We start from the raw sequence: 27,112 nt of genomic DNA on the forward strand, positions 1-27,112 counted from the left end.
AATTCCCATAACAAAATTTAGATGGCAGCTCCACCGGTTATTCACAGCTCAGACAAAGGAATCAATTCACTCCTTTGTTTATCAGACTGAGCAGGTATTCGCCCTCAGTCATCAAAAAAGTATAAAGATTCTGTTCTTCCGGTCCTTATACTGGTTTTAGATACAATAACGTCGCCATGGGTAGTGTTGTTGACCCGGCGTCGATGGACGATCTAAGCAATCGTTTTAATCATTTTCTTAAGCAGGACGCGGAAAGGGCCCAGCTTATCGAGGTGAGACGCCTTCACCGCCCCTATTTCACTCGTCGAAAATGCTGATTCTGATCAGGTCGTGTTAAGAAAAATCAATGAAGATAAAGGACGACTGGATACGCTTACTATCGAGCTGGAGCATGAGCGAGAGTCCCGCCATAGGTACCAGCTAGAGCTGCGCGATCTGCGAGAACAGCGGCAAAGATGGGAACAGCTCTATGTAAGTTGACTCGTAGACAGTATGAATCGCCTTACCGTCTAACACCGACTAGAACAAAGACCCATATGTGGCAGTCCTGGTTGATGGTGACGGTGCCATCTTCAATAAGGAGTTGTTGCTGGACCCTCGTCATGGGGCCCCTGAAGCTGCTCTGCGACTCACCGAGGCAGTGAGGAACTACCTTAAGGATACACCTCTTGGCTCCGAGGACGTTCCTATTGTGGTGCGGGTCTTTGCGAACCTGAACGGGCTGGCCAAGTCGCTTTTCCACCACAATGCCATCGACTATGAGGATAAGATGCGGGTATTTGCCGAGCAGTTTACTAATAGTCGTGCCGAATTCGATTTTGTCAATGTCGGCCACGGCAAGGAGAACGCTGACTCTAAAATGAGAAGTAAGTTTCAGACTGATTGACAGGTATCTCGCTGACTTGATATTCTCGCAGAGATGTTCGGGCATTTTTATAAAAACTTCCAGTGCAAGAAAATCTTCTTCGCTGGTTGCCATGATAACGGCTATCTTCATGATCTTCGCGAATACGCAGGCGAGTCGGGCAGACAGCGCATCGTTCTTTTGGAGACTACTCCTGCGCAGTCAGCCTTCACTCAGATGGGCTTTGAGATGACCCGATTTGATACTGTTTTCCGCAGTGATTTTCTCGGATCACCGCCCGTCCCCCCTGCGTCTTTGAGTGCTCCCAAAATACAATCAATGACTACGGCCGCTGCCGACAGTGGCATTACTACACAGCCACCGATCGCTCCTCCGTCTACTGTTACAAAGGAAAGTCCTATCGCGCGACCAGCAACGACAAATACTGTCCCTGTCCGCACCAACTCTCCCGCGGTAGCTCCGCCCGAGCGCCGAGCATCCCCCGCAGTTGGAACTGTGGTTAGCTCCGGCAACGGTGGTGTCTCGATTAAATATCCAACATACGCCAGCGCCGGCGGTGCAAACGGTCACCATAACGTCATCATCGCAACCAGTGCCAAACCTAAGGAGCCGCGAGTCATATACTACAACAGCAACGGGCAGCGCATCGATCCTCCCAACAACCGGCCCGCGAACCCGAACGATCATCGAACCTACAATGAAAAGTGCCTGAGAATCAAACCAAGAGCCTTTTGTAACGAGCTGTACCTGGCGGATGGCTGCTCCAAGGGACCGAACTGTCCGCAGGAACACGAACTTAAATTGACGCCGGGAGAGCGCGCGGTCCACCGATGGAAAGCCCGCGGCAGTCTATGTACTAACGGTCCTTACTGCGAAAACTATCGCTGCTATTTGAGTCACCACTGTACATTTGGAGACGGCTGCACTCGCGGCGCGACCTGCAAATTCAAGACTGCGCGCTGGGGGGATTTGCATCATGCCAAAGTTGATTTAAATCCTGAGTAGGTCATTCCCACCTTGTCAATTAACTTACTGACATGTTCCCAGTACCAAATGGGTTGAAGGCAACGATTTTCCAGAGAGAGTTGGATAGCCGCATGCAGAAGACATAATAGGGACGCGAATATCTCTACTTCCTAGATCGGTTCTCAGGGGCTCACAACCTGGAACATCAGTTTTTCTATATCTTAACACGCTCACTCTTCCCGCTGATCAGCACTAACTTTCCTATCTTGAGTCATCTTCATCTTGGTCTACTTTCGACATATCAAGTTCACAACTATTATTCCATAGTGCTATGGTCACGTCTATGATCATTCGTTGGACCCTAATACAAGTGGTTTCTCCGTAGCTGCGTACCTGGTCGTACTTCTGACTAACCGTATCTGCCGAATCCACTGGTAAAAACCTGAACACTCTGTAAGGATAGACGCTTTCTGGATCTGAATCGTAACATAAGTAAGAAACACATATAGCCAGCTATACCTAAAAAGAAAACCTAATACGACCACCTAAAATCAGGACAATCCGGCCCCTCATGTAACCTCTCCGTCGAGACGTCTTGCGCCCGAATTTTCCTCCCCTGAGCTCTATCCCTCCGCTTATTATCCATCATCATCCACCCACCCAGCAACAAGGTCAACAGAATCCCAGTCCCCCCAAACGACGCAGTGGTGATCAGCGCAGGCATGTACCGCGGCGCGTCCTGGTTGCGGAAGATATTCGAGCTAACGACGCCCATGAGGTTCGCGACGGGGACGGCGATGCTGGTAAGCACGACGCGGCGGCCCTCGTTTGCGATGTTGTTGTTGTACCAGACGTCTAGGAGGACCGAAGGCGCGGAGGTTCCCCTTCATCTCCAATTAGCTCGTCATTTAAAGTGAGGAGAGAGGGAGGGACATACCAAGTCATCATGAAGGAAGCAAAATACGCGACGTGGATATCCGCCTCGACATCAATCGCCGCGTAGATGACGAACCCGATAAAAGTAAACAAAAACCCCAGCGCCACGAACGGGAACCGCCAGCGGGTCCAGTCGCTGCAGAAGGCAAGGATGAGGAGCATAGCTGCGCCGGAGACGTTGGGGGCGACGGTGTACAGGTTCGTCTTGACGGTGTCGTAGCCGAGGCGTTTGATGATGGAGGGGAGGAAGAGCTGGACTGATTGCAGGGGCACACCGAGACAGATCTGGATGGCGAGGATGAGCCATGAGGTGCCGTGGCGGAAGATCTTGAATGCGTCGCGGAGGTTGAGTTTCTCGTTGACGATGGCGGAGCTGTCGCGTTGGAGGCGGAGGTATGCGAGTTGTTTTTCCTCGGGGGTGAGGAAGGATGCGTGCGCTGCGGAGCGAGGGAGATACCATAGTGTGAAGAGTGCTACGAGGATTGTGCCTCCGCCCTCGATGAGGAAGAGGTAGCGCCAGGATGCTAGGGGCCCGGATTGGATCCGGAAGACGCCGAACGCGAGCAGGCCGGAGAAGGCGGAGGCGATGCTTTGCGCTGCGTAGAAGATGGCGAGCCGGCGGGCTAGTTCGCCACGGCGGTAGAATCTGCTGTTGTCAGTTACTTTCCTTTAGACTGGCAGAAGGGACATACGTGGTGAGGTAGTAGATAACCAGCGGAAAGAAAGCACTCTCCGCCATTCCAAGGAACCAGCGAATGGCCAACAGGCCACTGAAATTGAACACCGCGACGACGAGGATAGTGCACAACCCAAAGGCAAACATCATGCACGGCAGCACGCGGTTAGGGCCGTACTTCTTTCCCAGGATACCGAGAAACGGCGCCGTCAGGACATACGGAATAAAGAAGATGCTGAGGATCAAGTTGTACTCGTTTCCCTTGAGATTGAGCGTCTTCTCCAGTCCGGCAGTCTTTGCATTCCCCACATTGGACTTGTCGAGACTGTTGAAGAGGTACATGACGGCCAGCGCGGGAAGAACACGCAGATCGAACTTCCAAACTAGGGCACGCTCTGCGCGAGGATCGATGTCTGCGTCTGGAGGAGAGTCATCTTTGGAGAGGGCAGTCTCCGTGGCTTCCATGGGGTATTTGGTGTCAAGGGAAGCCATTTTGTGTTTACGGATGCTGCCATGTTGGTATGGGCTGCGTCTCGTCCATGTCTATATAGTGGCCATCATCCTTATCTCTCATGTCTCAAGATGATCCGGAGATGTACCGATATCGGGAAAATGTCCCCCATATCTTGGTTTAGATAAGCATCGACCAATCAAGACATTCGGTGGCGCAAACCTTAGATATGATCAATGCGATTTTTCATCCAAGCAGATAAAACACAGATAGAAGATTCAAATACGGGAAATGATTCCGACAGAAAGATTGAGGGAATATTCGATTTGTCTACCATCCAGTTGTTCTCGTCCAGACATCCACAATCGTTGATCCCTCCCCATCCTCATTGGAATCAACAACCAAATACCACCCATACAACGCCCCAGTCACACACGCATGGTTTGGATACAGTCTCACAGCCTGGCCAACCCGCACCGGGATTGCGGGCCCACCACCACCTTCCCATGCGACAATCCCATGCTCCTGACTGATCCGCTCGACAATCAGACGCGAATGCGAGCCACCACGTTGACTTTCGCGCCTCCAGTTCCCGACGACTGCCCAGCCGGGATATGACTTGCACGGTTCCCTGCCTAGAGCCAGAGTCCCCGCCGCCACCAGCGCCTCGGGCTTATCCCGCTCCCCCTCGTTATACACGCTGCACACTTCCGCAATCACCGAGATGGCGATTTCCTCCTCAAAGCTACCCCAGCTCTGCGCATTCGTTGCGAGCTGTTGCATATCGAGGAGAGTATACACTCCCGCATGCAACTCTACCCTAACCCTACCCCCCATGTGCGCACTAGGATCCCGCAAAAGGCTGTTCAACGCCCTTGCATCAGGGGACAAGGACTCTTCCTGCAGTAGACTCCGCGCCGAGACAACCTGCGGCGTTGCGCCCACGCTGATAACCAACTCCCTATCCGGCAGGATGGAAGCATGCTGGTGCAGCGCCCGTCCGCACCCCTCAATCTCCGTTTTCAGGTAAGATACGGCTGCTTCGGGGCTAGTGGCTGCGTAGCTCAAGCTGCTGTGCGAGTAGACCCCGATCAGGCGCGCGTGGCCTAGTCTCTCTTCCAGTAGGACTTTCTCAAGTAGTCCGTTTTTGTTAAGCATGTCTGGCGGGACACCGGCTCGGTGGTATCCCGTGTCGACTTTGAGGAAGACACCAGCGGGGAGGCCGGCGACCTCGTGGAATTGGTGAAGATAAGCTAGTTGATCTGGATGGTCGATCATGACGGAGATGGGAAGATCATGATCATGATCAGTCGTTCGTAGTTGACGGGCTAATGCCGCTAGACGAGGAGCGGGATGCCGTAGAGGACGTTGACACGGCGGTTTTGCGCTTGGAGCTCCAGGAGTAGCGGGAGGAGAGTCTCCAGCTCGGGGACCGTTGAGACGACAAAGTTTGCTTCGCTGGATTCCGTGCCGACTTGGAGACGGGCGATTTGCGGTGTCTAGGTATCGTCAATTGACTGTAGGGAATTGCGTTCGGAGAACATACCTTGTGAGTCTTGACATGGGCTCGGAAACCTACGCCTAGCTTCTTTGTTGTCTAGAGCATGGTTTGGCAGTGGCGTTTAATGATTGCGACATCGAGCACGACTGCTGGTTTGGGGTCGCCGATGTCTTTTCCGACGTAGAATTGCTGCAATTCCTCGTTGGAGGGAGAAGCCTTGGAAAGAGGGTTTGATACCATCGTAGATATGGATGGGTTGACTTCTCTGGGCTGACGATGGTATGAAATGCTCAAACAGTAAACTGGCTCTCGAAAGATGGATATTTCAGACCGGTAAAACCCTCAGGCTGAACTGCTTATCACTACAAACCTAGACTCAATGAGTCAATCAAACTCAGCTTTCTATCGAAACGACGCTTCACTGCAAGAGTTAAATTCTCTTCCTCCACCGCGGTGGTCAGCCAAAATACAGCATTATATCGCCCAATATCAATGACTCAGGCCAGCTGAAGTGGCCGCTCGGCTGCACGTCCCAGCTTCAGGACTCAGACGACACTTGGTTACCTAGTAATTTGCGATTTGCCTCAATCGTACGACCAACGCGCAACCAAGCCCTACTCCCCTGTGGCGCACTCTTCCGTGGCGCAAATCCCACGAGCCTAATACCGTACTGATCAAATAATTCGATCCCACAAGAAGCACACGGCAGCACAGCAGCCGCAATCGTGTTCTGGTACTTGCAAGCCCGACACTGCCAATAGAGATCCGATGAACCAATTCCCATGGATTTACGCTTGTGCGATAGGAGGCTCTCAACAATACCACGATGTTGCCTCCGAACTGCCCATTCCAGGCTGCACATCTCCGCTGCATCCTGGATGGTAGGGTCTGCCCCTGCTTCTAACAATCTCTGCACGGTAGCTTCCTGTCCTCTGTAACAGGCGACGATGAGGGGCGTTGCGTCGTTACGCCCGCCGGCTGCGTTGACGTTCGCTCCGGACTGGATGAGCCGGCCAACAAGGGGTACGATGCCGTACGAGGCAGCGTAGTATAGTGGCTCCGTGCGACGGGCTTGTTCAGCGGGCGCTTCGTACAGAAGTATCTGGATCCAGGATGTATAGTTTCCCCCGCCAGGGAGATGACGGGTATCGAAGAAGGATAAAATCTCGTCGATTTCGGCATCAATGAGAGGATAGCCTGGTGGCCAGGACGGACTGCAGTGGCTCGCCCAGTTCTCGGAGGCGTACTTGAGCAGCGGGTACGTTTTCCGACGCTCTGCGAGAGAGCGAAAGTTTGAGCAAGGCTGTTTGAACTCGTCAAACATCAGGTACGTCAGGCATTTTTGCCAGATGCGCCGTGATCCCTCGATCTCGCCCAAGCTGTAGTACGCTGCTGGCCCGTTTTTGATTGCGTCCGATGTGAGGAAAGCTTTGACTGACGAATGCGCTAGAGCAACGAATGTAGTACGCTCGTCGTAGACAATCAGCCCTTGGCAGATGGAGAGAATGACCTGCGGATCAAAAAGTCTACAGTCGTCATCAATGCTCTTATCACCTTTCGTCAGGACAACTGCCTCGCTGAGCTCGGACAATGTAATCTCCTGGTAGCCTGAACTAAGCCAGAGTAGTGTTTCTCTTGCAATTTCGCGGTCGTATGAAGGGATTCGACATAGGATAGTTTCGTATGTGCCGTGCAGGCTTTCCGGCATACTGTCCAAAGCGAGAATGACGTCCCGGCCTGTTTTCTGGGCAGTTAAAAGCTCTATTTGACATGGCACGTATCGAAACCTGCAGCAATGTGTTAGTTTGATCTTTTAAGCTTGCGATGAAGCATACGTACATTCCACCTGCTTTCTCAAGCAAGACCGTCTTAATGCGGGATTTGATGTGTTCCGGTAGCCGTTGAAGAGCTGGGACTGACGTTAGCTGGGTATCGAGAAATGCCTCAATGTCAATTCTATTAGTTGAAGGTCTCATTTGCGCCCTGAGGATACTAATGGTGGGATTCGACACTGGTGGTGAGGTCGTGCTCGTAACCATAATCCGAATGTTGTGTGATGATTCCAGGAGGGTGAGCAGTGCGTCCAGAATCTGTGCACTTTCACTGCTCTCGTTGATCGCATCCACGACGATGAACAGCTCCGACAGTGATTTCGTGAATTTCAGAAGCAGGCTAACCAGTACATCTGGCTGAGGGAGAGCGCGTCTCTTGAAACTCTCTTGCAATTCGTCGAGGATGTCTGGGTAGCTTTCTGATAGTTGCACCAGCAATGCTCCTAGCAGGTAGACCAGCTCCTGCGATGTAGTCAAGTGGAATGAGCAGTAGTAGTAAATCACTTGGCTGGAGGTGCGCGTGGCGATAGCATCTTTGACAGCCTCAATTGCCGTCGAGCTGATGAAGATTAGTAACTGGGATGGTGAGGAGTTCCCACGATATACCTACCATAGGACAGTCTTTCCTGACCCCGCTAATCTTGGTCAGCATATCTCCTACAATGGACATCAGATTACTCACATTTTCCCTCTAGGGAAAGCAACCGGCACTTGCTCGTCGTTGCAATCCACGACCGGAAAGGTCCGTGAATAAACCAAGCTCCAGTCCCAGGCTGACAGAGCGATCGAGCCTTGCGATGCATCGATTCAAAGTCAACGGCACATATCCACGTCTTGATCTTCTCGTTCGTTTTCTCTTCAATCATGAGACATGGACAATATATCAGATAGGTTAGGACCTACCTTCCCGTAATTGCCTCATTTCCCTGCTCCAGTCAACCACAGCATCAATAGAATGCGCCGTCTCCTTCTCAACGACCCTAGAAACCGTCAATTCCGCCTATGTCCCTCGGCTGGGAAAGAACACGCACGATCGATCCTTCAAAATCACCAAAATAAAATACGTCTTCAACCTCTCCAGCTGCGCAATATTCCCCTCCAGACCTCCCTTCCTACTCGGCCACCCTAACTTCGCCAACCGCGACTGCCGCATCCTTCTTCTCTGCAGATCATCCAGGATCTCCTCCAGGACGGTATTCGCCTTGAGCAATGCATCCCGGAACGTCGATGTCCCATTTTTCTCGCTGTGGTCCGTCTGCATCTGCTCGAGAATCGCCTTCAGCGCGAAGAGCTCCCCGAATAATTCGCGGATCTCGCTGTCGGCATTATTGACTTGTTTTGCGAACTCATAGACTCTTTTTGTGGTGTGGACTACCTGTAGTATCAGGCCGAGAATGGAGATCGGGTCTGCCATGGCCGGTCGTTGTCTGCCTGAAGCTACTCTACCGAAGTCGAGTGGGAGGCAATAAGGCCTAGTTAGTGCAGTGGATGAGGCTGAGCTCAGTGTGCATCCATTAGCTTCCAGTAAGCGACGAATCACTTGGCGTTAATGGATGGTCGCGCGGGGTATTCTGTTTCTGCCCCTCATTTTGTTCTTAGTGAATGGAATACTATTTGTTCTCTTGATATTTTCGACCAGGCTGGAGTCCTGCCCACGAGGGGAATCTCCTGGAATTGCAATATGCCGAAGCGAATGCAGATGAACTTAATCGAATGGTGTTAGTAAAATAATGAATACAAATGAGTTGAGAGATGTGTCAGGTGAGTATTAGCAGTACGCAAACGTACTTGCAGCGACAGAGAACAGAGAACAGAACTCCCTTGTTAGTTCAAGGAAACGACATTCGTCCTCAACCCACATGAGTCTTAACTCCAATCAATGCCTAGATGCATCCATCTCTGCGAGCACTTGGTCCACGTGCTCTGCAACATTATATGAAAAGACCTGCTGCGCGAAATTGTTCATCACACTCGGAAAGAAGCCTTTGACTCGATGTTAGCCAGATCCCCAAATCCGATGGCATACATACCCATAATCCACATGATCGAATACATCAGATACTCCTCGATTACCCCCATATCTCGTTTTTTGTTTTGCTTCTTCCTCGCATCGGCCAGGATGGCCTGGATCCGTGGCCGGCGTAGATCCATATACTGCTTTGCTGCTAATTTAACGGCCTCCTTGCACTCGTTGACCCCATTGCCATCCACCTTGCCAAGGAAGTAACTCAGAAATTTCGCGAACGACTCTACATCTTCCAGTGCCTGGGACGATCCCTGGCCTGAAGTCGACGGAAGCGCATGCGCCGCATCCCCGACCAAGACTACGCCGTCTCGCTCCCACGTCGGCAGCTGCGGCGACGTCCATGTTGGATACATGCTCTTCACGCGCGCGGACTTGAGAACTTTCCGCACGACGGGATCTCCCCAGTGTTCGTGTCGCTTGTGCAGCTGCTGAAGGACATCATCCATGTCCAGTGTTTTGGTATCGGGGCACTCGTCCACAGAATAAGTCGACCACCAGGCAAGTAGATCACCCGGCTCAGAAACATGGTGCGGTGAGTCCCGGTGCGGAGCGGTCGAAGAACTGGTGCTGAAGAAGTAGCCAAAGAAGCCGTTTCCGCCGAAGATGAAGTTCATTGATCCTTTCTCCACAAGGTCTTTGACCTCGCTGGACGGCAGGAAGCCGCCAATACCACAGACACCTCTACTCTCGTCAGCTCTGATAATTGGAAGAGAAAGGATTGCTCACTCATAATGAGGAGGAAACGGGTCCTCCTCCGCCTCTGGGAAAAGAGCCCGTTTAGCTACGCTTTTAATTCCATCGGCTCCAATCACCAGATCCGCTTCGACAGCTGGACTGCCATCTTTAAAGTAGATGGTATTGCGATCATCAGGACTGGCGACGACCCGTTCCACACGCTTCGTCACTATATCTCCGTCTGGGATCCTCTCGCGCAGACAGCGCCATAGCCATTCCCGACTACAACCGACCATGTGCACCGGCGGCTCATCTCCCGCACCTGGAGCAGAATTGTCCATGCGGATGAGAAGACGTCCGTGTTTGCTTTTCAGATTTCCATGCGGGGCTACGTATCCGCCTCGGACAATGTCGCGGAGGAGGTCCTCGTCCAGACGCTTGAGGACATGCAAGCCATTAGGCCCAATACCTAGACCTCCGCCGACGATCAGAGTAGATGAATGCGTGGCATCCTCTTCTTGGCTACCCTTGGACGCGTCGAATTTGCGATCCTTGCTGGTATCGTGAGATTCGTAGATGGTGATTGTGTGCGATCCGGGGAGGTGTTTCTTGAGCTGCAGATAGGCGGTGCATCCGGAGATGCCTGCTCCAATGATAGCAATCTTCATTTTAATGGATCATGGATTTATGCGAGATATTATTGTCAATGAGAGAGGGGGTCTGAAGCATTAAAGGTCAATGGCTGCCTGGTGGCGATGCTGACTCATCGCCGGGTTCCTTAAGTTAGTTAACTAGGCGAAACTTTGTATAGTTGCAACGAGCAAGATGAGCAATCCGGATAGGACTGGAGGAAAGTAGATTTCACTGTTAGAAAGGTATTGTGTACTGGACGTCTGAGTGTCAGTCTGTCCGAAATATCCTTGAAGCAGAGGATCTATCTATTTGAACCATGATTCTTACTCGCTGAAGTATATATGTCCACGAGACCTTTAATTGGTTGTCAATATGTCGATGCGAACAGCATCATAAAGTCTCGTATCCAGTAATGAAAAGCCTAGAAGGGATTATACAAATAAGCACTTAGTACTTATTTATTTGCAATCCATGGTGAGATTCTTGAATAAGGCATGAGATTTGCTCTGATCATCTCGCTTATAGGCCCCAATGGATGTGACGCCCATAGTGTCGGTTTATGGCATGCAAGACTTACAGACACTTGTCATCAATTGGATGAACTCCTCTTGCTCCAACAGCAGAGGAACCCAAGCGGAGCCCCAGTTCGTCCAAGAGTGTCGAGATTTTCCTCTTGTGCAGGCTGCCACATGTACACAAGGATAGTCCATACAGCTTGTCACTTCATGCCTCTACAGCTATTTGGAACCAAGAACTGGTAAATACTTCAAAGAGCGTTTACACAGCTGATTCCTTTTCCAATGTATAATCCCCGGATAATGCTTGAAAACCCCTCAACTGATCCTCATCACCAACATCAACCATCTGAACAGGCGCATTGCCCAGCAACCAGACCAGGCCAGACCTTAGAGCTGCTTCCCCGGTGATATGCAGAGAAACAGCCGCCATTGCTATGTTGAGCCTATTTTGACTTTCCACATAATACGCGATGTCAGCCACATCCTTATTTTGCACGCCGCGATAAAGAAGCCACGGGCTGTCAGACGCATCAGCACCATCTAACAGCGTCTTCAAGCAAAAAGGTTGATAATCTCCGCCATGACAGAGGCTGCATCACCAGCTCCTCCGCCCGCCACAGGAACATGGCGGTCGGACTTGAAGGGTCGTCTGTATTCCCCCTGACAACATTAGCGCCGTCGCGTCCAGTTGAGGTGCAGCACATCCCACCGCGGCTGCAGCCATATCGAGTCCAGGCTAGTCGTCTCTTCCAGGTCCAATCCCTGTTCCAGCACGACTGCCGAGACTCGCGGTTGATAAATGGGATGGTCGGTGGCTGGGTGTTTTGGTGCGTTATGTGGTTGGCTCAGCAGGCTTAAGAGCATTCGTTATACGATGGGCTAGGCAGTGCTTCCAGATGAGACGGCGAAGTCTAGAGGCAGCTGCGAAAAGTAGTGGAAGACGCCCATTTACTAGTTACTATCATAACTCCTAAGAAGTAGATAGAAAAACATTAGGTCTTGTCGATTTGTCGTAGATCTGTCGGCCCTAAATCCTCAATGGTCGGACCGAGGCTAGACCGACCCCCAAGAGTGGTTTCTGCCCTTCAGAGGTGATATATGAGTTCAGTTATATTTTGACGGAATGGCGGGAAATTTGACGAGAAGCCTTGATTACAGAGGGGACATACTAATGGATGGCAGTCTAGTGTAGTACATATGATGGTGCAATACTTCGCTATACAGGCATCCGATGATGTGATGCCTGCGGGGACTTATATACCAGTTACCCCCCACCTTGCAGTAGGCAACCAAAGATATTCCTAGAATCAAGGTAACAAAATGGTCGAAATTCAGACACTTAGTCAACCTGATATCCAGTATCATCCAGACTACGAAAAGTATCTCGCGCGCGTGCAGCGTCGCAAGGCAACCGAGGACCTGCCCAAGTCTCTTCCTCCTGGCTTCCCCGAGAAACTTTCTTCTCCTCTTGTTTGGGAGGGCAAAGAGATAGAAAAGCGGGATGATTGGATCTATAAGCTCAATGACGCGCAGCGAGAGGAGATCCACGCTGCGTTGAATAGCTTCAAGGGTAAGTTGCCGAACCGGTCACAGGGCATGTCTAACTTCCACAGCACTGGGCCTTGGTCCCGGCCACATCAATCAGGAGACATTCCCCCTTCCCACTCTTCATCCTATACTGCGAGAACTATCGCACGAAATCCACAACGGCCGAGGCTTCTTCGTCCTCCGCGGCCTAGACATCGATCGGTACTCCCGCGAAGACAACATCCTCATCTACGCCGGCGTATCCTCGCATATTGGCAGCCTCCGCGGCCGGCAGCAGGACCAACGACAAGCGGACGGGACATCCATCATCCTCGCGCACATCAAGGACCTGACTCGCACCGATCAAGCAGGCAACATCGGCGGACCCGGCAGCACAGCCGACAAACAAGTCTTCCACACCGACGCAGGCGATATCGTCTCGCTGCTCTGTCTACAGACAGCCGCAGAGGGCGGCGAAAGCCAGATCTCCAGCAGCTGGCTCGTGTACAACATCCTCGCCAAGGAACGACCGGATTTGATCCGGACGTTGGCAACGGATTGGCCTGTGGATGGGTGAGTGCGCCCTCTCGCCCAGTTAATCTCTTGCTTACAGCGTAGCTTCAATAACCCCGAGCGCCCGTATACATTGCGTCCCTTGCTCTACCACCAGAACGCAACGGCATCAACACCCGAGCGCGTCCTCATCCAATACGCCCGCCGCTACTTCACCGGCTTCCTCGCCCAGCCCCGCTCAGCGAATATCCCGCCCATCACCGAGGCGCAGGCCGAAGCGCTCGACGTGCTGCACTTCCTGGCGGAGGAGCACAGCGCCGCGCTGGATTTCCAGAAGGGAGACGTGCAGTATATCAATAACCTGAGTATTTTCCATGCTCGCAAGGGGTTCCGCGATGCGCCGGGGAAAGAGTGAGCTTTTCCCCTGTCAATTTCTATACGATATAACTACGGTATACTAACGGTCGCAGGCGACATTTGCTACGGCTCTGGCTGCGGGACCCGGAAAATGCTTGGGAGACGCCTGAACCTCTGCGGGAGCGGTGGGATATTGTGTATGGAAATGTGACGCCGGAGGAGCAGGTGTTTCCTCTGGAGCCAAAGGTGCAGAAGAAGAATATAAGTGCTTAATTTAGGACTACAGACAGTCGAGTGTATGAGCAGAAGATCTATAGTTAGTGGTATGCGCCGAATCCAATTTGATAAGCTCTGTGGCTGCAGGAACCGACTTGGTATACTTGGCGAACTCTATGTACCTCATTTTAGGCCCTGTTAAGCTTCCGGGTCCTTGGCTGTAACTTTGTGATATAAAAGTTAGAATAGTGAACAGATTGTGACGTATGGAGGGATAAAGACTCGATACTCTTTGGACTGACATGAATAGATGCCATCATGCTGACAGGATATCCACCTGTACTATGTATCCATCGGAATCCAAATCGGCAGTTGACCCAGCCTCGGCAAGGAATGACAGCTGTCTTCCGAGATCACAAAATCCCCGGCTTCGTGGAGGATCAGCGTATCAGCGGGTGGAGAGTCCTCCCCGGACTCCCCCACGGCAAGCAAGTAGCAACAACTACCGGGCACTAGACTGAATAGCTTCACTAGGAACCAATAGTCATCTCGACTATTGTACATCACGGTAATCCCCGCTTCTCATTTAGCGATAAGGGGCGTCTCCCTGATTCAGTCCCAGGACCTTTATTTAACGGTTGTTCTACCATTTTGAGCATCATCATGCCATCTATCGACCTGCCGGAACAGACCATTACCATGGACGACACATCCAGAAAGACAAAATCGCAGTCTGACTTTCTCGAAAAAGCAGAAGCAGAAGCAGACATCGACATCGTACCAGACCCAGCTAGCGAACTATCCGAGCCTCATCGTGCATATCTGCTCAAGCGACATGGCACCCTGGACCTCGACCCTCTCCCCAGCATGGACCCGGCGGATCCATACAACTGGCCTTTATGGAAGGTATTTTGCCCCTACTGTACGGAGTAGCTGTGATAGCAACTAAAGAAAACAGAGAATAACCAACCTCCTCCTGGTGGCCTTCCACGCATTCATGGGCACCTTCATCGCAGCAGGCATCATCGCCGCGTACGAAGACATCGCGGTCGATCTGGATGTATCCATCCAAAAAGTCAGCTACCTCACCTCGTTGCAGATCGCTATACTAGGCGGCGGCCCGCTGGTCTGGAAACCGCTCTCCCAGCGCTTCGGACGGAGGCCTATCTTCCTTGTCTCGCTTGTGCTAAGCTGCGTGTGTAATATCAGTTGCGCGAAGAGCCCGGATTATGCGTCTATGGCGGCGTGTAGGGCGCTCGTTGCGTTCTTCATCTGCCCTGCAATGGCGATTGGGAGTGCGGTCGTTGCGGAGACGTTTTTCAAGCGCGAGAGAGCGAGGTATATGGGTGTCTGGACGGTGATGGTCACGCTGGGGGTGCCGATTGGGCCGTTCATTTTTGGGTTTGTTGCGCAGCGCGTGGGATATAAGTGGATATACTGGATTTTGGCAATTGCACGTTCTCTACTATCCTGCGTATGAGCTATCACTGACTATGACAGACCAACGCCGTCCAGTTCATCCTCTACCTCTTCTTCGGCCCTGAGACCCGCTACATCGGCACAGACATGACCTCCAAAACCTCAACCTTCCAACGTGAATACCTCTCCCTCCGACGCATCGACCCCACCCCCTTTACGCTCCACGAATTCTACCACCCGCTCACCCTCTTCACCAACATCCCCGTCCTGACAGCCGCGTGCGCCTACGCAATGGTCTTCCTCTTCGGCAGCGTCCTCAACTCCGTCGAAGTCCCGCAGCTGCTACAATCCAAGTTCTCCCTCAACGCCCAGCAACTCGGCCTGCAGTTCCTCGGGCTCATTATCGGCTCCCTCCTCGGCGAGCAGCTAGGCGGCCACGCCTCGGACACATGGATGGCCTTGCGCGCCCGCCGCATCTCCCGCCGCCCGCCGCCTGAATTCCGCCTCTGGCTTAGCTATATCGGTTTTCTGCTGACCATTGCCGGGATGGTCGTCTTCCTGGTGTGCACGGAGCACGCGAAGCAAGGGGTGTGGACCGTGTCGCCGGTAGTGGGGACGGGAGTCGCGGCGTTTGGGAACCAGGTTGTTACCACGGTGCTAACGACGTATGCGGTTGATGCGTACCCGGCTGATGCGGGGAGTATCGGGGTGTTTATCAACTTTGTGAGGTCCGAGTGGGGATTTATCGGGCCGTTTTGGTTCACGGCGATGTTTGAGAGGGTGGGTGTTGCGCGGAGTGCGGGTGTGGTGACGGCGTTGATTATGGGGGTTAGTTTTGTGCCGACGGCGCTGCTGCATTGGCGGGGAGAGAGGCTTCGTCTGCGTCAGAGGGAGTAGATTGCATTTTGTAATAAGTGTACATGCTATAGATTACTCTCTAAAGCCCTCCTCTCATCAACGGTCAGGTCGCTCTTCGCCCGACTAATCCTCACAAATAACGCGTTCACCACTAGCCCCAGCCCTGACAGCGCAACCTGGAACCAGAATACGGCTTGGTAACTCTTCCTCAGCCCTTGTTCGTCGGTGTTGACCTGCACTATATCTGCAAACCCCAGATGCAGCGCAATCCCCAGGTGCAACGTGCAGTTGATCAGCGCCCCCGCCAGCCCCTGCTTCTCCAGCGGCATGTTACTCGTGATGAAGATGTTAGTAACGTTGAAACTGATGTCGATCCCGATTGTCCCGCAGATCATGGCCGGGAAGACAAACGCCCAGTACCCTCCGTTCTCCGGGATGAGGGCAAAGAAGAGGCCTGAACCGATGTATCCCAGGCAGGAGATGAGCATGAGGATCGTGCCGGGGATGCGGTGCATGATGAAGCCGCCTACTGTCGAGATAAGCAAGCCTCCAAACGCCATGGGGACTGTCCATGCGACGATTTGCAGCGGACTGGCGTGCATGATGCTTTGCATGCTGCGATGCGTTAGCGTGGCCACAAAGCTCAGGAAAGGATACGTACTATAATGCTCCATAGAGCAAAAAAATCCCCAAACTGCCATACAAACAAACAAGCGAGAAAAGCAACGGCTTCATGTACTTAACTGCAAACACATCCGCCGTCACCAGCGGATCCCCCACCACCCAACCCTCCACATACACAAACACCGCGAGAAGCACCACCCCCAGCGCAAGACACACATCGATATACGCCGTCGCCCACTGCCTGGGCGCATGCGCACTCCCCGCAATAGCAAACACCAGCAACACCAGCCCAGGCACCAGCAGCCCAGCTCCCAACCAATCCATCCCAACTTTTCTCGTTTTCCTGCGCTCCGCAAAATCACTCGGGATCGAGAAAAACGAGGTAGCAGCCGTAACCGCAGCCAGAATCCCCCCGATGAAGAAATACCACCTCCAGCTGAGAAACCTCCCGCACAACCCCGAGAAGAAAATCCCCACGAAGAACCCCAGCGCCGCACAGGCGCCGTACACGCTGAAGACGAGGTTCTTCCGCGGTCCGGGGCGGTACACGCTGCCTAGGATCATCATGCCAGACGGCAAGAATGCAGCGAGCGCGAGGCCTTGCAGTGCGCGGCAGATGACGAGCATTAGCCAGGTTTGCGAGAAGCCCGCGAGAATGGAGGAGATGGTGAGCCAGGCGGCGCCGAAGAGGTAGCATGCGAAGCCGCCATACATGTCTGCCAGGCGGCCGAAGATAAGGAGGGTGGAGGTTACTGCTAAGGACAGCGCTGTGGAGGGCCAGATGGAGGAGGCGAGGGGGATGTCCAGGGCCGAAATGAGGGTTGGGAGGAGGATGTTGGAGCCGGAGATGTAGTATTCCTAGGCTTGTCAGTCAATTCACGAGGTAGGGCCGACAGCAAGTAGGGAGGTCATACAGCGAGGATTTGTGACATGACGATTGAGAAGCAAAAGGTTAGTTCGGACCACAAGCTGGAGAAGCAGGGTGGTCGCTCGCGGCCTAGTCTTTCGATGCGTGCTTCGCTGTCTTCTTCTATATCATGGGTTGCCATCTCGGCTGGGATCTTTCCAACTGAGTTATCCTCCATAGTCATTCTCATCTTAGTGGATCAACTGTCGACGATGTCAATTTATATCTACAGGACATTCTGATTTCTAAGCATGGAGGAATCTGCTCGCCTGTCAGCCAAGACACCTGGTGAGGCCAACCTTCCAGAACAAGTTTCTACTCGGAGAATTGAATCCACGTTCGTCCACGCATCTTTACCATATAGGATAGTGTCATGGTACATAGAAGCTTGGCCTCTTGGCGTTGAGTCTGGGCTTCCGTTTTAGGAAGTTGTGAGGAGTGGGTCTATATACGAGATCCACCAAAGTCCTGCAATGGCTTTCTTCAACACATTCAATCGTCGATTTCTGCTCATATCTTGTCGTAGGATGGGAGTTGCTTTCTAAACGAAAGATTCTCAATATAATCGATTTTGAGCTTTGAGCTGTTCTGGTATCGCCGGAATTTCTTGACGCCGCACGAAACTCAGGATCATTTGTCTGCAGATGGCTATGGCAGACTACAAGTCTTACTGCGTGCAACAGTAGCTAGAATCGCTTGTCAAAGTCATTCGAATTGCTCCAAGTAGTTATGGTCAAACACAACTATATCTTCAGATAATCATCAAGCGGTCATCGAAGCAACTGCCATGACTACCAATGCTGTCATCGAGGCAGCGCAACAGCCCTAAAGCACGAAGACCGAACCTAAGCTCCTGGCCAATTTCGCTGACACTCTTTCTGATGCCAGAAGCCTACTTTTTATTGAAGACAAGTTAATGCTCTCACTCAGGCTCCCTCGTACAGAGGACTCAGGGCTCCGTTATTCAGCTGGCAATAGTCTGGCAATGCACACTTCATGCACTTTTACATTAGCGCATGAAGCAGTACTCTTTCGAATACTCATTGCTTCGTACGGTTTTATGTTACGATGGTGACAGGTGAAAATAGTGTTAGTTGTTTCACAGAGAGCAGGAACTATGACTGGCCCTGGTTCGCTGAGTGTCGCATCATGTAGCTCATCGCACACCTTCGGAGATGTTGATCAAGGAAGTAAGGACAGGGTTACAGTGTCAAAACAGAGATGACTGTCTACTCATTCACCGTTCATGTGCAGAGGGTAGGTTCTTGATCCATAGGTGACCGTCAATGTGAGGCATGGTACCCGAGAAGGCCAGTACTCTCCAAGACCAATCTCTCTGTCTTCTCATCTCTCACCTTGCCAGGTGTTCGTCTATCCAGACATTAAGGTACGGGTTACTATCATATCACTTCTTCCTTTTCTAATTAATTCAATTTGAGCACAACAGCCGCTTCATAATGGCATCCACAACTACCTTTCTCAATCTCCCAGCAGAGATTCACCTACTGATCTGCGAGTACCTTGACCCTGCCTCGGCAGTGGCTTTGAAAAATGCAAATAAGTACCTCCGGTCTACCATTGCGGTTGACACAATTGAGCTTGAGCTTGAAGACTGGGAAGCGTTTCACATCACCCTCGAAATGTGGCCAGAGTAAGTGTTGCGGATGACTGTCAAAGAACAGTGCAGGGTGGGAGGAGATAGATGGTATGATCCTTACGCTTACATACATCTAGATACTACTTTTGACTTGCAAGAAGTCGATATTGTAGCTGTGGCAACTTGCTCTAATCCTTGGCTTGATTTACGTCTGAGGGACAAGTACATAGTGGAAGTGAAGCATCCTCGTAACCGGTATATATACAACTCCAATGTAAAATAGATATATTACAACGGCTTCAAAGTATATACCGGCGTACATGATGCTGGATCTGTGGCCAAATGCTCAGGTTGACTATAACAGAGTCAGACTATTTCTAACATCCGTATACGGGTTGACTGTTTGCTATTTGCTCCTCTGTCTTCAGTCCGAAGCATGACTAAGGCCATGATTGGCACAGTGAATTCCAAGCCTGAGACTCAGCCCTATCCATGTGAAATTTGTTTTCTTCTCACTGGAGTCTTCATAACTACCTGTACGCCAAATATAATAATGAATCATTCACTGTAGATAAAGGCAGGTTCCGCTGAATCAAGGAAACATGTAGACCCTTACGCATACATATCCACTCCACAGCCGATGGACAGTGAATGACACTGGAGATATCTGATATGAAAGGAGATATCCAAATGAGCAGAGATCTGAATTTCTATAAACTTCACCACTGTGCTCTCCATCATGGGTATAAAACCTTTTCTATCATGCTCTCCTTCTCTCTTCTACTACCTTTGCATCCTTGTATCTGTATATCCATATAAGCTACTGGCTTTCAAGCAATAAAAACCGAAAATATCTAGAGAGAGATATTGAAATTCCAAGGAGTCAACATTATGGCACACTCTACCGCCTCACTCTGCATGAGTCTTCCTGCAGAGTTCACCTCCTCATTGTCGAACACTGCGACCACGCGTCAAAAGTCTCCCTCCGTCAAACAAATCAGTACTCCCGCAGCATCGTGGACGTCCGCCTCCGAGAGACGCTTTCCAGCAGATAGCCTTCCTAAAGGGTTACAAGCTTTGCCTCGACTGAGTTCAGCTCCACCTTCGACAACCACTATCAGAAACAACCTCCCCAGAAACGCAACGAAACACACGTGCTTCAAATTCCGTATCGGTCCGGATTATCAACACGTCAAGCTCTTCATCGAGGAGGAAGAACACGCTGGCATAATGGTCCAAACCGTCCATACGGATGGCGGCGGCGAATTCATCAAGAAGGAACTTCAAGCTTGGGCTAGAAGCAAATCCATCAAAGAGCGCCTCTATAGCCCAACGGCGCCTGTTTCGATTCGGGGCAAGCTATTGTTGTATGCCCGTTATCAAGTGGCACCACCTATCGTACTTATTGTTGTACTTTAGTACTAGCTTTACGAAGAACAACTATCTTCCTCTGACTTACGGCATCACCATTCATAGAGTGTCTACCAATTTCGTTACCGATGTGCGTCTTGCCAGTGTCTCCAAGGTTGGGAAACTCACTACACGTGGTGTTGCAAGTGATCAAAACGTCTGGGATTTAGGAACTTTGAGGTGGTCCACGCAGTCTGTTGCCCGGAGTGTGGTTGCAGAAGAGAACTTCGTGATATCGGGCCCGAAAGCAGCGCTGCTCCTCAGACTGCTCCAACGCAGAGTCCAGAGGGCCATGCAGGTGAAGGGAGCAGCACGCACAATTTGGAGAACGTCTTTGCAGGTCTGCTGGTTGAGTCTGCTTGGGTTAACTGTATGTTACCGAGCACTCGGATCTGAAACAACTACTTTTCACTTACTTTACTAGTTTCCGGAATCAAGCGACATATTCCGACATACCACCCGATAGAAATGTGCAGAGGTAATTACATCGTATACAAATGCACGCATCATGTCGATGTCTCTTATGGATTCAGCCTGCTGCCTCGTTTGAGGACGTTTCCCAGGACAGTCAACAGGGTACCTATTCAAAATGGCAACAGGTGAAAGTACACGATGTCCCAGATATGGCCTTGATATCACGCCAATGTTTTACCGCGACGTGTGTCCTACGCGTGAACAACGAGCTCGAGATGAAGGTAGACAGAGTGAGGGCAATGAGCCTGTAGAGTATGAGATGGGGGAAGGGATGAACATTGAGAACGAGCTTGAACAGGAAATGGATAGGTTGGCAGCACCAGACATCGAGGATGGAAGTTCCAGCGACGACCTGACGACAACCTCGACCCTAATTACATCCCTCATGAGTCCACGGACAATAAGCAAGAGAGGTGGTCATTTGGGCTTTGAATGATGCCGTATGCTTTTTTTTTTTTTTTTTCTTCTGCTGTCTACGTTCCGCAAAGTCCGGTTTCGTACTTTGAATCTTCTTTATGTTTTGTCGTTAAACTGGAATTGCAAAGCTAGGGAGTGGCTCAATGCAGTTGATCTTATTATGACCATTTTAGATTTCAATGGTTGTCTGTACAAGAAGCTTACAAGTAATAACAGTGTCTCTGCTTTCCCAGTACGGAGTAGACTTTGTCTACTATTGACTGGAGAGACTCTGCTTTCTAACCGTACACGGACAGATTAGTTCATAAAGACACTCCCAAGGATATGACAACCAAAGTGAGAAGGCATGCAGGCACCGAGACTGCCTTCCCTGGCGAGGAATCTCTGTGCTTCATGTCATGCTTAGCTCGAGAAGTCCTGCAGAACTACCCTTCCCCCTCTACTTCTAGTCTGTCTAACTCTATACGTACACTAAAGAAGTTTGAGTCCTCGATTGGCTGGTACGACTGGGAATTGGATGCTACGGGGAACACTTTGGATGATTGGCACATAAGCCAAGGTGAACCTGGCCATGTGCTATGTCGTGACGATGTACCTGTGCTCCCCTCGCATTTTGTGGCCAATCTTGGAAGACTTATGTGCTTGGCAGGGGATTTTCGGAAAGGTTCAAGTGAACGAAATAATGGATTTCTTTCATCAGTCATCACCAGAAACGCTGTAAGGCCGAGGCACTGGTAGCTACCCCTGACCAAGAGCAGATGTAGAGCAGATGTCCTTGAATCCACCGACAACGGGAGAGCTTCAAGACCAGCAAGAATCAAGTCGGGTCTGTATAGCAGACGACAATTGCAGTGTTCGTGACCTTGACTGATTCGAAGCATATCTTTGCCACACTCGCAGCACTCGTCAGGGCTCCGCCTATGAACGACCTTCCTTCAGTATTGTCGCCTCCGGTAGACATGTCGAACATCCTTACTGCCCCTGACTGCAAGGAGTTACCATATGCCCGTTCGTGCAGTTCGAGTACAGGGATTATGAACACGAGCGGGATGGGTAGTCTGCGATGCATAGTCATCGTATTGACGGAGAGTCATCCTGCAGGATGAACCATACCTTACGACTACACAACAATGAAGAGGGCCAGGCTTATTAGCTTGACAAGGCGTCGGTCTAATTTCCGAGTTCGTATTCGCTAGTCTCTGCTTGCCATAATAAGTGACAGAATGAATACGGCGTGAATGTCGATCGTATACGAGGTCTGTCTGATCAACACGAGGTTATATTAGGTAGCTACAAGACACGCCCACGTGCGTTGATATTCAAGAATGTCTGGATAACTCAATCAGGATGCTTTTTCTCGCAATGGCTATAAAATCTCCTCGACCGTCTCCTGCCGTAATGTTGTCCAGCAACTAGCAAGATGCAATCGATGCGCTTCATTATCCTGGCACTGCTTGTGCAGTTCCTCCCAGCATGGGCAATCAACGACCCGGCCAAGTCCGCCGCCCCCTACCACGATGAATTCCCTCTCTTCCGCAGCGCCAACATGGCCTCACCAGACAAACTGTCCACGGGAATCGGCTTCCACTCGTTCCGCATCCCCGCCGTAGTCCGCACCACCACCGGCCGCATCCTCGCCTTCGCCGAGGGCCGCCGACACACAAACCGAGACTTTGGCGACATCAACCTTGTCTACAAGCGCACCAAGACAGCCACCAACAACGGCGCCAGTCCATCCGACTGGGAGTCTCTACGGGAAGTCGTCGGCTCCGGCGCCGGCACCTGGGGCAATCCCACCCCCGTCGTCGACGACGACAACACCATCTACCTGTTCCTCTCGTGGAACGGCGCCACCTACAGCCAGAAAGGCAAGGACGTCCTCCCCGACGGCACTGTAACCAAGAAAATCGACTCCACCTGGGAAGGCCGCCGACACCTGTACCTCACCGAGTCCAAAGACGACGGCAACACCTGGTCCAAGCCCGTGGACCTCACCAAGGAACTCACCCCCAACGGCTGGGCCTGGGACGCTGTCGGCCCCGGCAACGGCATCCGCCTGACGACCGGCGAGCTGGTCATCCCCTCCATGGGCCGCAACATTATCGGGCGTGGCGCGCCGGGGAACCGCACGTGGAGCGTGCAGCGGCTGACCGGCGCCGGGGCGGAGGGGACGATCGTGCAGACGCCCGACGGGAAGCTGTACCGCAATGACCGGCCCAGCGAGAAGGGGTACCGGATTGTGGCGCGGGGTACGCTGGAGGGCTTCGGGGCGTTTGCCACGGACACCGGGTTGCCGGACCCGGCGTGCCAGGGGTCGGTGCTGCGGTATAACAGCGATGCGCCGGCGCGGACGATCTTTTTGAATTCCGCGTCGGGGACGAGTCGGCGGGCGATGCGCGTGCGGATCAGCTATGATGAGGATGCGAAGAAGTTCGACTACGGGCGGAAGCTGGAGGATGCGAAGGTTACCGGGGCGGGTAATGAGGGGGGTTATTCGAGTATGACCAAGACGGGGGATTATAAGATTGGGGCGTTGGTGGAGAGCGATTTCTTCAATGATGGCACGGGCAAGAATTCGTATCGGGCGATCATCTGGAGGAGATTCAATCTGTCGTGGATCCTGAATGGTCCTAACAATTAGGTGTCGTCATTTCATCGCGATGGTGGGAATGTTTACATGTATAGATCCGCAAGGGAGCGTCTCATCCCTTGCCATCCCTAGTTTGGACGAAATAAATACTCCTTCCCGATTCTTTATTCTGTTCTCCATCATACTAATCATACGATACACAATAGCTACAAAATGCGTCTCTCCTGGGTCATGCTCTTGGTCGTCTCGGCCGCAGCCAAAAACACCACTGTCAGTAATCCACTCTCACTCCAATGCACCACTGACAGGGATATTGCAGATCGGGCTGGAAACTATCGAAGAAGGCAGCAAAACAGTCAGCGTGCCCATGGGCGATTGTCATAACATCGATTCCTAGTACGTTTGACATGCAAATAGCGCATGCAGTATAGTGCTGACTGACCGCTACAGTGAGGTGACGACAGTATCGGTCAAGAAGCCATGTCGATTCTTCACGTACGTCTGCCAATTGAGTCCTTCAACTGATTCAGCATGCTGACCAAAACAGAGGCCCCATGTGTATCGGACGACAGACACTGCTGAAACCCGGCGTGCACGAGAGCGACGAACCGGTACCCATCTGGAGTGTGTTTTGCGAGGACGAACCGGAGCATAAACTGGAGCTGTAGCTGTGACTGCCAGCATGTACGTACAGGAAGAAAACCAATAATAGCATGCATTCATCGTATGATTTGTGGATATTCTCTTAGACCGGTCAGGTATTGGCCAATTATCCCCGTGCAAACAGAGCACCGTTACACAGCAGGTCGGTCTAGCTGTCAGGCAGATTTAAATACTGGATATGCCTCTATCTTTGGTCTTCAGCAATCATGCTTCTTGTTTTTCTTTTTGCGGTGGGCGTGATTGCGTCTCCTGTCCTGCCCTGTAAGCTTCTCGATGCGCGAGTTCGGCGAGAATGGTATGTGATGCTGTCAACAGAGGAGCAGTATTGATTGAATAGGAGCTCTTTGACACAACTCGAACGACGGGACTACATCGACGCGCTGTTCTGTCTACGGTCCCTCCCTTCGGTCCTCCCGAATGAGGAATACCCCGGAGTCCAGGATCGCTTCGACGACTTTGTCGCGTACGTCCCATCCTCTTGCCTCCCATGAATTGATTCATTTGACGGACGGCAGAACACACATCAACTACACCTCGCACATCCACAACAACGGCGTCTTCCTCTCCTGGCACCGTCACTACCTGCACCTCTTCGAGACCGCCCTCCGCACCGAATGCGCCTTCAATGGCTCCATCCCCTACTGGAACTGGCCCCTACACCCTAACCTCACCGTCTCCCCCCTCTTCGACAACTCCCCCTCCTCCCTCTCGGGCGACGGCATTTACAACCCAGACGAGCTCATCCTCTGCGACGAGCAGGTGGGCTGTGTCGGCCGGGGAAGCGGCGGCGGCTGCGTAACAGCCGGGCCCTTTACCTTCCCCGCCTGGCCCGCAAACATGGGCCCGCTGAACTTCCACGACCTCGACGAGCTGTACCGCCCGCTCGATCCGTCGGCCTTCAGATACAACCCGCGCTGTCTCATGCGCAGCTTTAACGCTCGTCCGCTGCACCGGTTCGCCGGCGCCGACGCCGTGCAGCAGATCCTCGCTGCGCAAACCATCCAGGAGTTTCTAGCGGTGCTGGATCCGAGCACTGCGGGCCGGTTGGGCGCGCATGCCGCGGTTCATGTTGCGCTTGGCCCGACGATGGGGGATGTGTTTTCGTCCGTGCAGGATCCGGCGTTCTTTCTGCATCATGCGATGGTGGATCGGCTGTGGGGGATGTGGCAGGATGCGGGTCCGGAGCGACGGTATGCGCTGAATGGGACGGCGTGGATGTTTGATCCGCCGTGGGCGACGGACGTGACTGTCGATACGGTCGTGGAGTTTGGAGTGCTCGGTGGGCCGAGAAAAATTGCAGATTTGATGGATCCATTGGGGGGAGAGTATTGCTACATCTACTCGTGATTTAGTCTGATCCGTCTATACGTGTAACGTCCGTCTCAATGCCATGATTCGCGCCGTGCCGGCCTCAAACCCCTCCGTATCCACCTCTCCGTTCTCCAACGCCTTGGTCAGTGCATCCACTATCGCCTCACCCTGCGTGACATTCCTCGCCGATGCAAGAATCAGATCCATCCCCGCCTGCGCAGCAAGCACGCCCCTCGCCGCATCATCGCCATACGCGCTCAACGCCCCGGCCTCAATCGCATCCGTGATGGTCACGCCCTTGAACCGATGCCTTTGTCTCAGTTCTCCTTGAATCCATTTCTCGCTCAACCCAGCCGGCTTCTCGTCCAACGCAGGATACACCGCCCACGACGCCATGACCATATCCACCCGCGCTGCAATCGCAGCGGAGTACGGCGCTTCATCCACCCGCCGCAACTCGTCCAGCCCGAGGTCAATCCTCACGGGGACCAGATCCGTATTCGCATCTGCCCCCGCAGCCCCCAGACCGGGGAAATGCTTCGCCGTAGCAATCACTTTCTGTCCTTGCTGGCTGCGAATGAAGGCTTCCGCGCAGGAAGCTACCAGCTCGGAAGTATTCCCATACGACCGGCCGTACTCATCTAGAAAGTCCCCCGCCGAGCGATAAACGCCCAGCACAGGCGCCAGATTCGCATTCACGCCGTACTTGGCCAGTGTGGTCGCTGCTTCTGTGCCTGTTTCTCCCGCAGTAGACGCCGGATTAGAGGACAGACCGACCTGCTTCGCGGAGAGGGTCGGACCACCGGGAAGACGCCGTACTTTGCCGCCTTCTTGGTCGGTCATGATGAGCAGCGGGGTGCCATTGTAGTCTGGGGACGAGGCGTAGGTTTTTTGGATGTTGGCGATGGTGGAGGGCAGGTTGGCATCGATGTTTTCGCCGAAGAGGATGATGCCCCCTACTTTGCCCGAGGAGACGAGGGAGAGGAGGCTTGCTGGGGGGGAGGCGCCGGGGTAGGAGTAGATTACGTGGGTTGCTGCTTTTGCAGCTGTAGTTGGAGTTGCACTCGCTGTTGCAGTGTAAACTGCGCTGAGGAGGAGGAGTGAGAGTTTCATTTTGATGTGTGCGTGGTTAGTGAGGAGAGCTGGAAGA

At 52.3% G+C, this 27,112-nt stretch overlaps 15 protein-coding genes across 15 annotated transcripts; 7 read left to right on the forward strand and 8 right to left on the reverse strand.

Moving 5' to 3' along the window:
• Positions 1–176: 176 nt before the first annotated feature.
• On the forward strand, positions 177–1,870 carry NFIA_102460 (uncharacterized protein; the record flags this gene model as incomplete). The annotated part of the gene is made up of 4 exons (XM_001266657.1): positions 177–272; positions 328–471; positions 524–866; positions 918–1,870. 4 exons carry the CDS (start codon positions 177–179, stop codon positions 1,868–1,870), a joined length of 1,536 nt encoding a protein of 511 aa, XP_001266658.1.
• A 493-nt stretch (positions 1,871–2,363) lies between these two features.
• NFIA_102470 (putative MFS transporter) lies at positions 2,364–3,935 on the reverse strand (the record flags this gene model as incomplete). The annotated part of the gene is made up of 3 exons (XM_001266658.1): positions 2,364–2,715; positions 2,769–3,413; positions 3,460–3,935. 3 exons carry the CDS (start codon positions 3,933–3,935, stop codon positions 2,364–2,366), a joined length of 1,473 nt encoding a protein of 490 aa, XP_001266659.1.
• Positions 3,936–4,224: 289 nt separating this feature from the next.
• Positions 4,225–5,172, reverse strand: NFIA_102480 (uncharacterized protein; the record flags this gene model as incomplete). Its single annotated transcript, XM_001266659.1, has 1 exon — positions 4,225–5,172. One exon carries the CDS (start codon positions 5,170–5,172, stop codon positions 4,225–4,227), a length of 948 nt encoding a protein of 315 aa, XP_001266660.1.
• A 59-nt stretch (positions 5,173–5,231) lies between these two features.
• Positions 5,232–5,635, reverse strand: NFIA_102490 (uncharacterized protein; the record flags this gene model as incomplete). The annotated part of the gene is made up of 3 exons (XM_001266660.1): positions 5,232–5,393; positions 5,441–5,491; positions 5,540–5,635. The coding sequence occupies 3 exons, from the start codon at positions 5,633–5,635 to the stop codon at positions 5,232–5,234; spliced, it is 309 nt and encodes a 102-aa protein (XP_001266661.1).
• A 298-nt stretch (positions 5,636–5,933) lies between these two features.
• Positions 5,934–8,641, reverse strand: NFIA_102500 (uncharacterized protein; the record flags this gene model as incomplete). Its single annotated transcript, XM_001266661.1, has 6 exons — positions 5,934–7,182; positions 7,235–7,786; positions 7,838–7,862; positions 7,910–8,083; positions 8,131–8,207; positions 8,292–8,641. 6 exons carry the CDS (start codon positions 8,639–8,641, stop codon positions 5,934–5,936), a joined length of 2,427 nt encoding a protein of 808 aa, XP_001266662.1.
• A 551-nt stretch (positions 8,642–9,192) lies between these two features.
• On the reverse strand, positions 9,193–10,596 carry NFIA_102510 (FAD-dependent oxidoreductase; the record flags this gene model as incomplete). The annotated part of the gene is made up of 2 exons (XM_001266662.1): positions 9,193–9,934; positions 9,980–10,596. 2 exons carry the CDS (start codon positions 10,594–10,596, stop codon positions 9,193–9,195), a joined length of 1,359 nt encoding a protein of 452 aa, XP_001266663.1.
• A 742-nt stretch (positions 10,597–11,338) lies between these two features.
• Positions 11,339–11,705, reverse strand: NFIA_102520 (uncharacterized protein; the record flags this gene model as incomplete). Its single annotated transcript, XM_001266663.1, has 2 exons — positions 11,339–11,629; positions 11,679–11,705. 2 exons carry the CDS (start codon positions 11,703–11,705, stop codon positions 11,339–11,341), a joined length of 318 nt encoding a protein of 105 aa, XP_001266664.1.
• A 694-nt stretch (positions 11,706–12,399) lies between these two features.
• Positions 12,400–13,749, forward strand: NFIA_102530 (TauD/TfdA family dioxygenase; the record flags this gene model as incomplete). Its single annotated transcript, XM_001266664.1, has 4 exons — positions 12,400–12,649; positions 12,693–13,179; positions 13,225–13,530; positions 13,590–13,749. 4 exons carry the CDS (start codon positions 12,400–12,402, stop codon positions 13,747–13,749), a joined length of 1,203 nt encoding a protein of 400 aa, XP_001266665.1.
• A 606-nt stretch (positions 13,750–14,355) lies between these two features.
• On the forward strand, positions 14,356–16,008 carry NFIA_102540 (putative MFS multidrug transporter; the record flags this gene model as incomplete). The annotated part of the gene is made up of 3 exons (XM_001266665.1): positions 14,356–14,598; positions 14,651–15,145; positions 15,193–16,008. The coding sequence occupies 3 exons, from the start codon at positions 14,356–14,358 to the stop codon at positions 16,006–16,008; spliced, it is 1,554 nt and encodes a 517-aa protein (XP_001266666.1).
• A 26-nt stretch (positions 16,009–16,034) lies between these two features.
• On the reverse strand, positions 16,035–17,684 carry NFIA_102550 (putative MFS multidrug transporter; the record flags this gene model as incomplete). Its single annotated transcript, XM_001266666.1, has 3 exons — positions 16,035–16,584; positions 16,631–17,451; positions 17,508–17,684. 3 exons carry the CDS (start codon positions 17,682–17,684, stop codon positions 16,035–16,037), a joined length of 1,548 nt encoding a protein of 515 aa, XP_001266667.1.
• Positions 17,685–19,988: 2,304 nt separating this feature from the next.
• Positions 19,989–20,973, forward strand: NFIA_102560 (uncharacterized protein; the record flags this gene model as incomplete). The annotated part of the gene is made up of 3 exons (XM_001266667.1): positions 19,989–20,464; positions 20,523–20,877; positions 20,932–20,973. The coding sequence occupies 3 exons, from the start codon at positions 19,989–19,991 to the stop codon at positions 20,971–20,973; spliced, it is 873 nt and encodes a 290-aa protein (XP_001266668.1).
• Positions 20,974–22,818: 1,845 nt separating this feature from the next.
• Positions 22,819–24,039, forward strand: NFIA_102570 (putative extracellular sialidase/neuraminidase; the record flags this gene model as incomplete). The annotated part of the gene is made up of 1 exon (XM_001266668.1): positions 22,819–24,039. One exon carries the CDS (start codon positions 22,819–22,821, stop codon positions 24,037–24,039), a length of 1,221 nt encoding a protein of 406 aa, XP_001266669.1.
• Positions 24,040–24,201: 162 nt separating this feature from the next.
• NFIA_102580 (uncharacterized protein) lies at positions 24,202–24,656 on the forward strand (the record flags this gene model as incomplete). The annotated part of the gene is made up of 4 exons (XM_001266669.1): positions 24,202–24,258; positions 24,308–24,384; positions 24,439–24,483; positions 24,536–24,656. 4 exons carry the CDS (start codon positions 24,202–24,204, stop codon positions 24,654–24,656), a joined length of 300 nt encoding a protein of 99 aa, XP_001266670.1.
• Positions 24,657–24,857: 201 nt separating this feature from the next.
• Positions 24,858–25,998, forward strand: NFIA_102590 (putative polyphenol monooxygenase; the record flags this gene model as incomplete). The annotated part of the gene is made up of 3 exons (XM_001266670.1): positions 24,858–24,946; positions 24,989–25,114; positions 25,167–25,998. The coding sequence occupies 3 exons, from the start codon at positions 24,858–24,860 to the stop codon at positions 25,996–25,998; spliced, it is 1,047 nt and encodes a 348-aa protein (XP_001266671.1).
• A 15-nt stretch (positions 25,999–26,013) lies between these two features.
• Positions 26,014–27,075, reverse strand: NFIA_102600 (putative glycosyl hydrolase; the record flags this gene model as incomplete). The annotated part of the gene is made up of 1 exon (XM_001266671.1): positions 26,014–27,075. One exon carries the CDS (start codon positions 27,073–27,075, stop codon positions 26,014–26,016), a length of 1,062 nt encoding a protein of 353 aa, XP_001266672.1.
• Between the last annotated feature and the right edge of the window lie 37 nt (positions 27,076–27,112).

Source organism: Aspergillus fischeri, genomic scaffold (assembly GCF_000149645.3).
Source record: "Aspergillus fischeri NRRL 181 1099437636245 genomic scaffold, whole genome shotgun sequence".
Taxonomy (NCBI): domain Eukaryota; kingdom Fungi; phylum Ascomycota; class Eurotiomycetes; order Eurotiales; family Aspergillaceae; genus Aspergillus; species Aspergillus fischeri.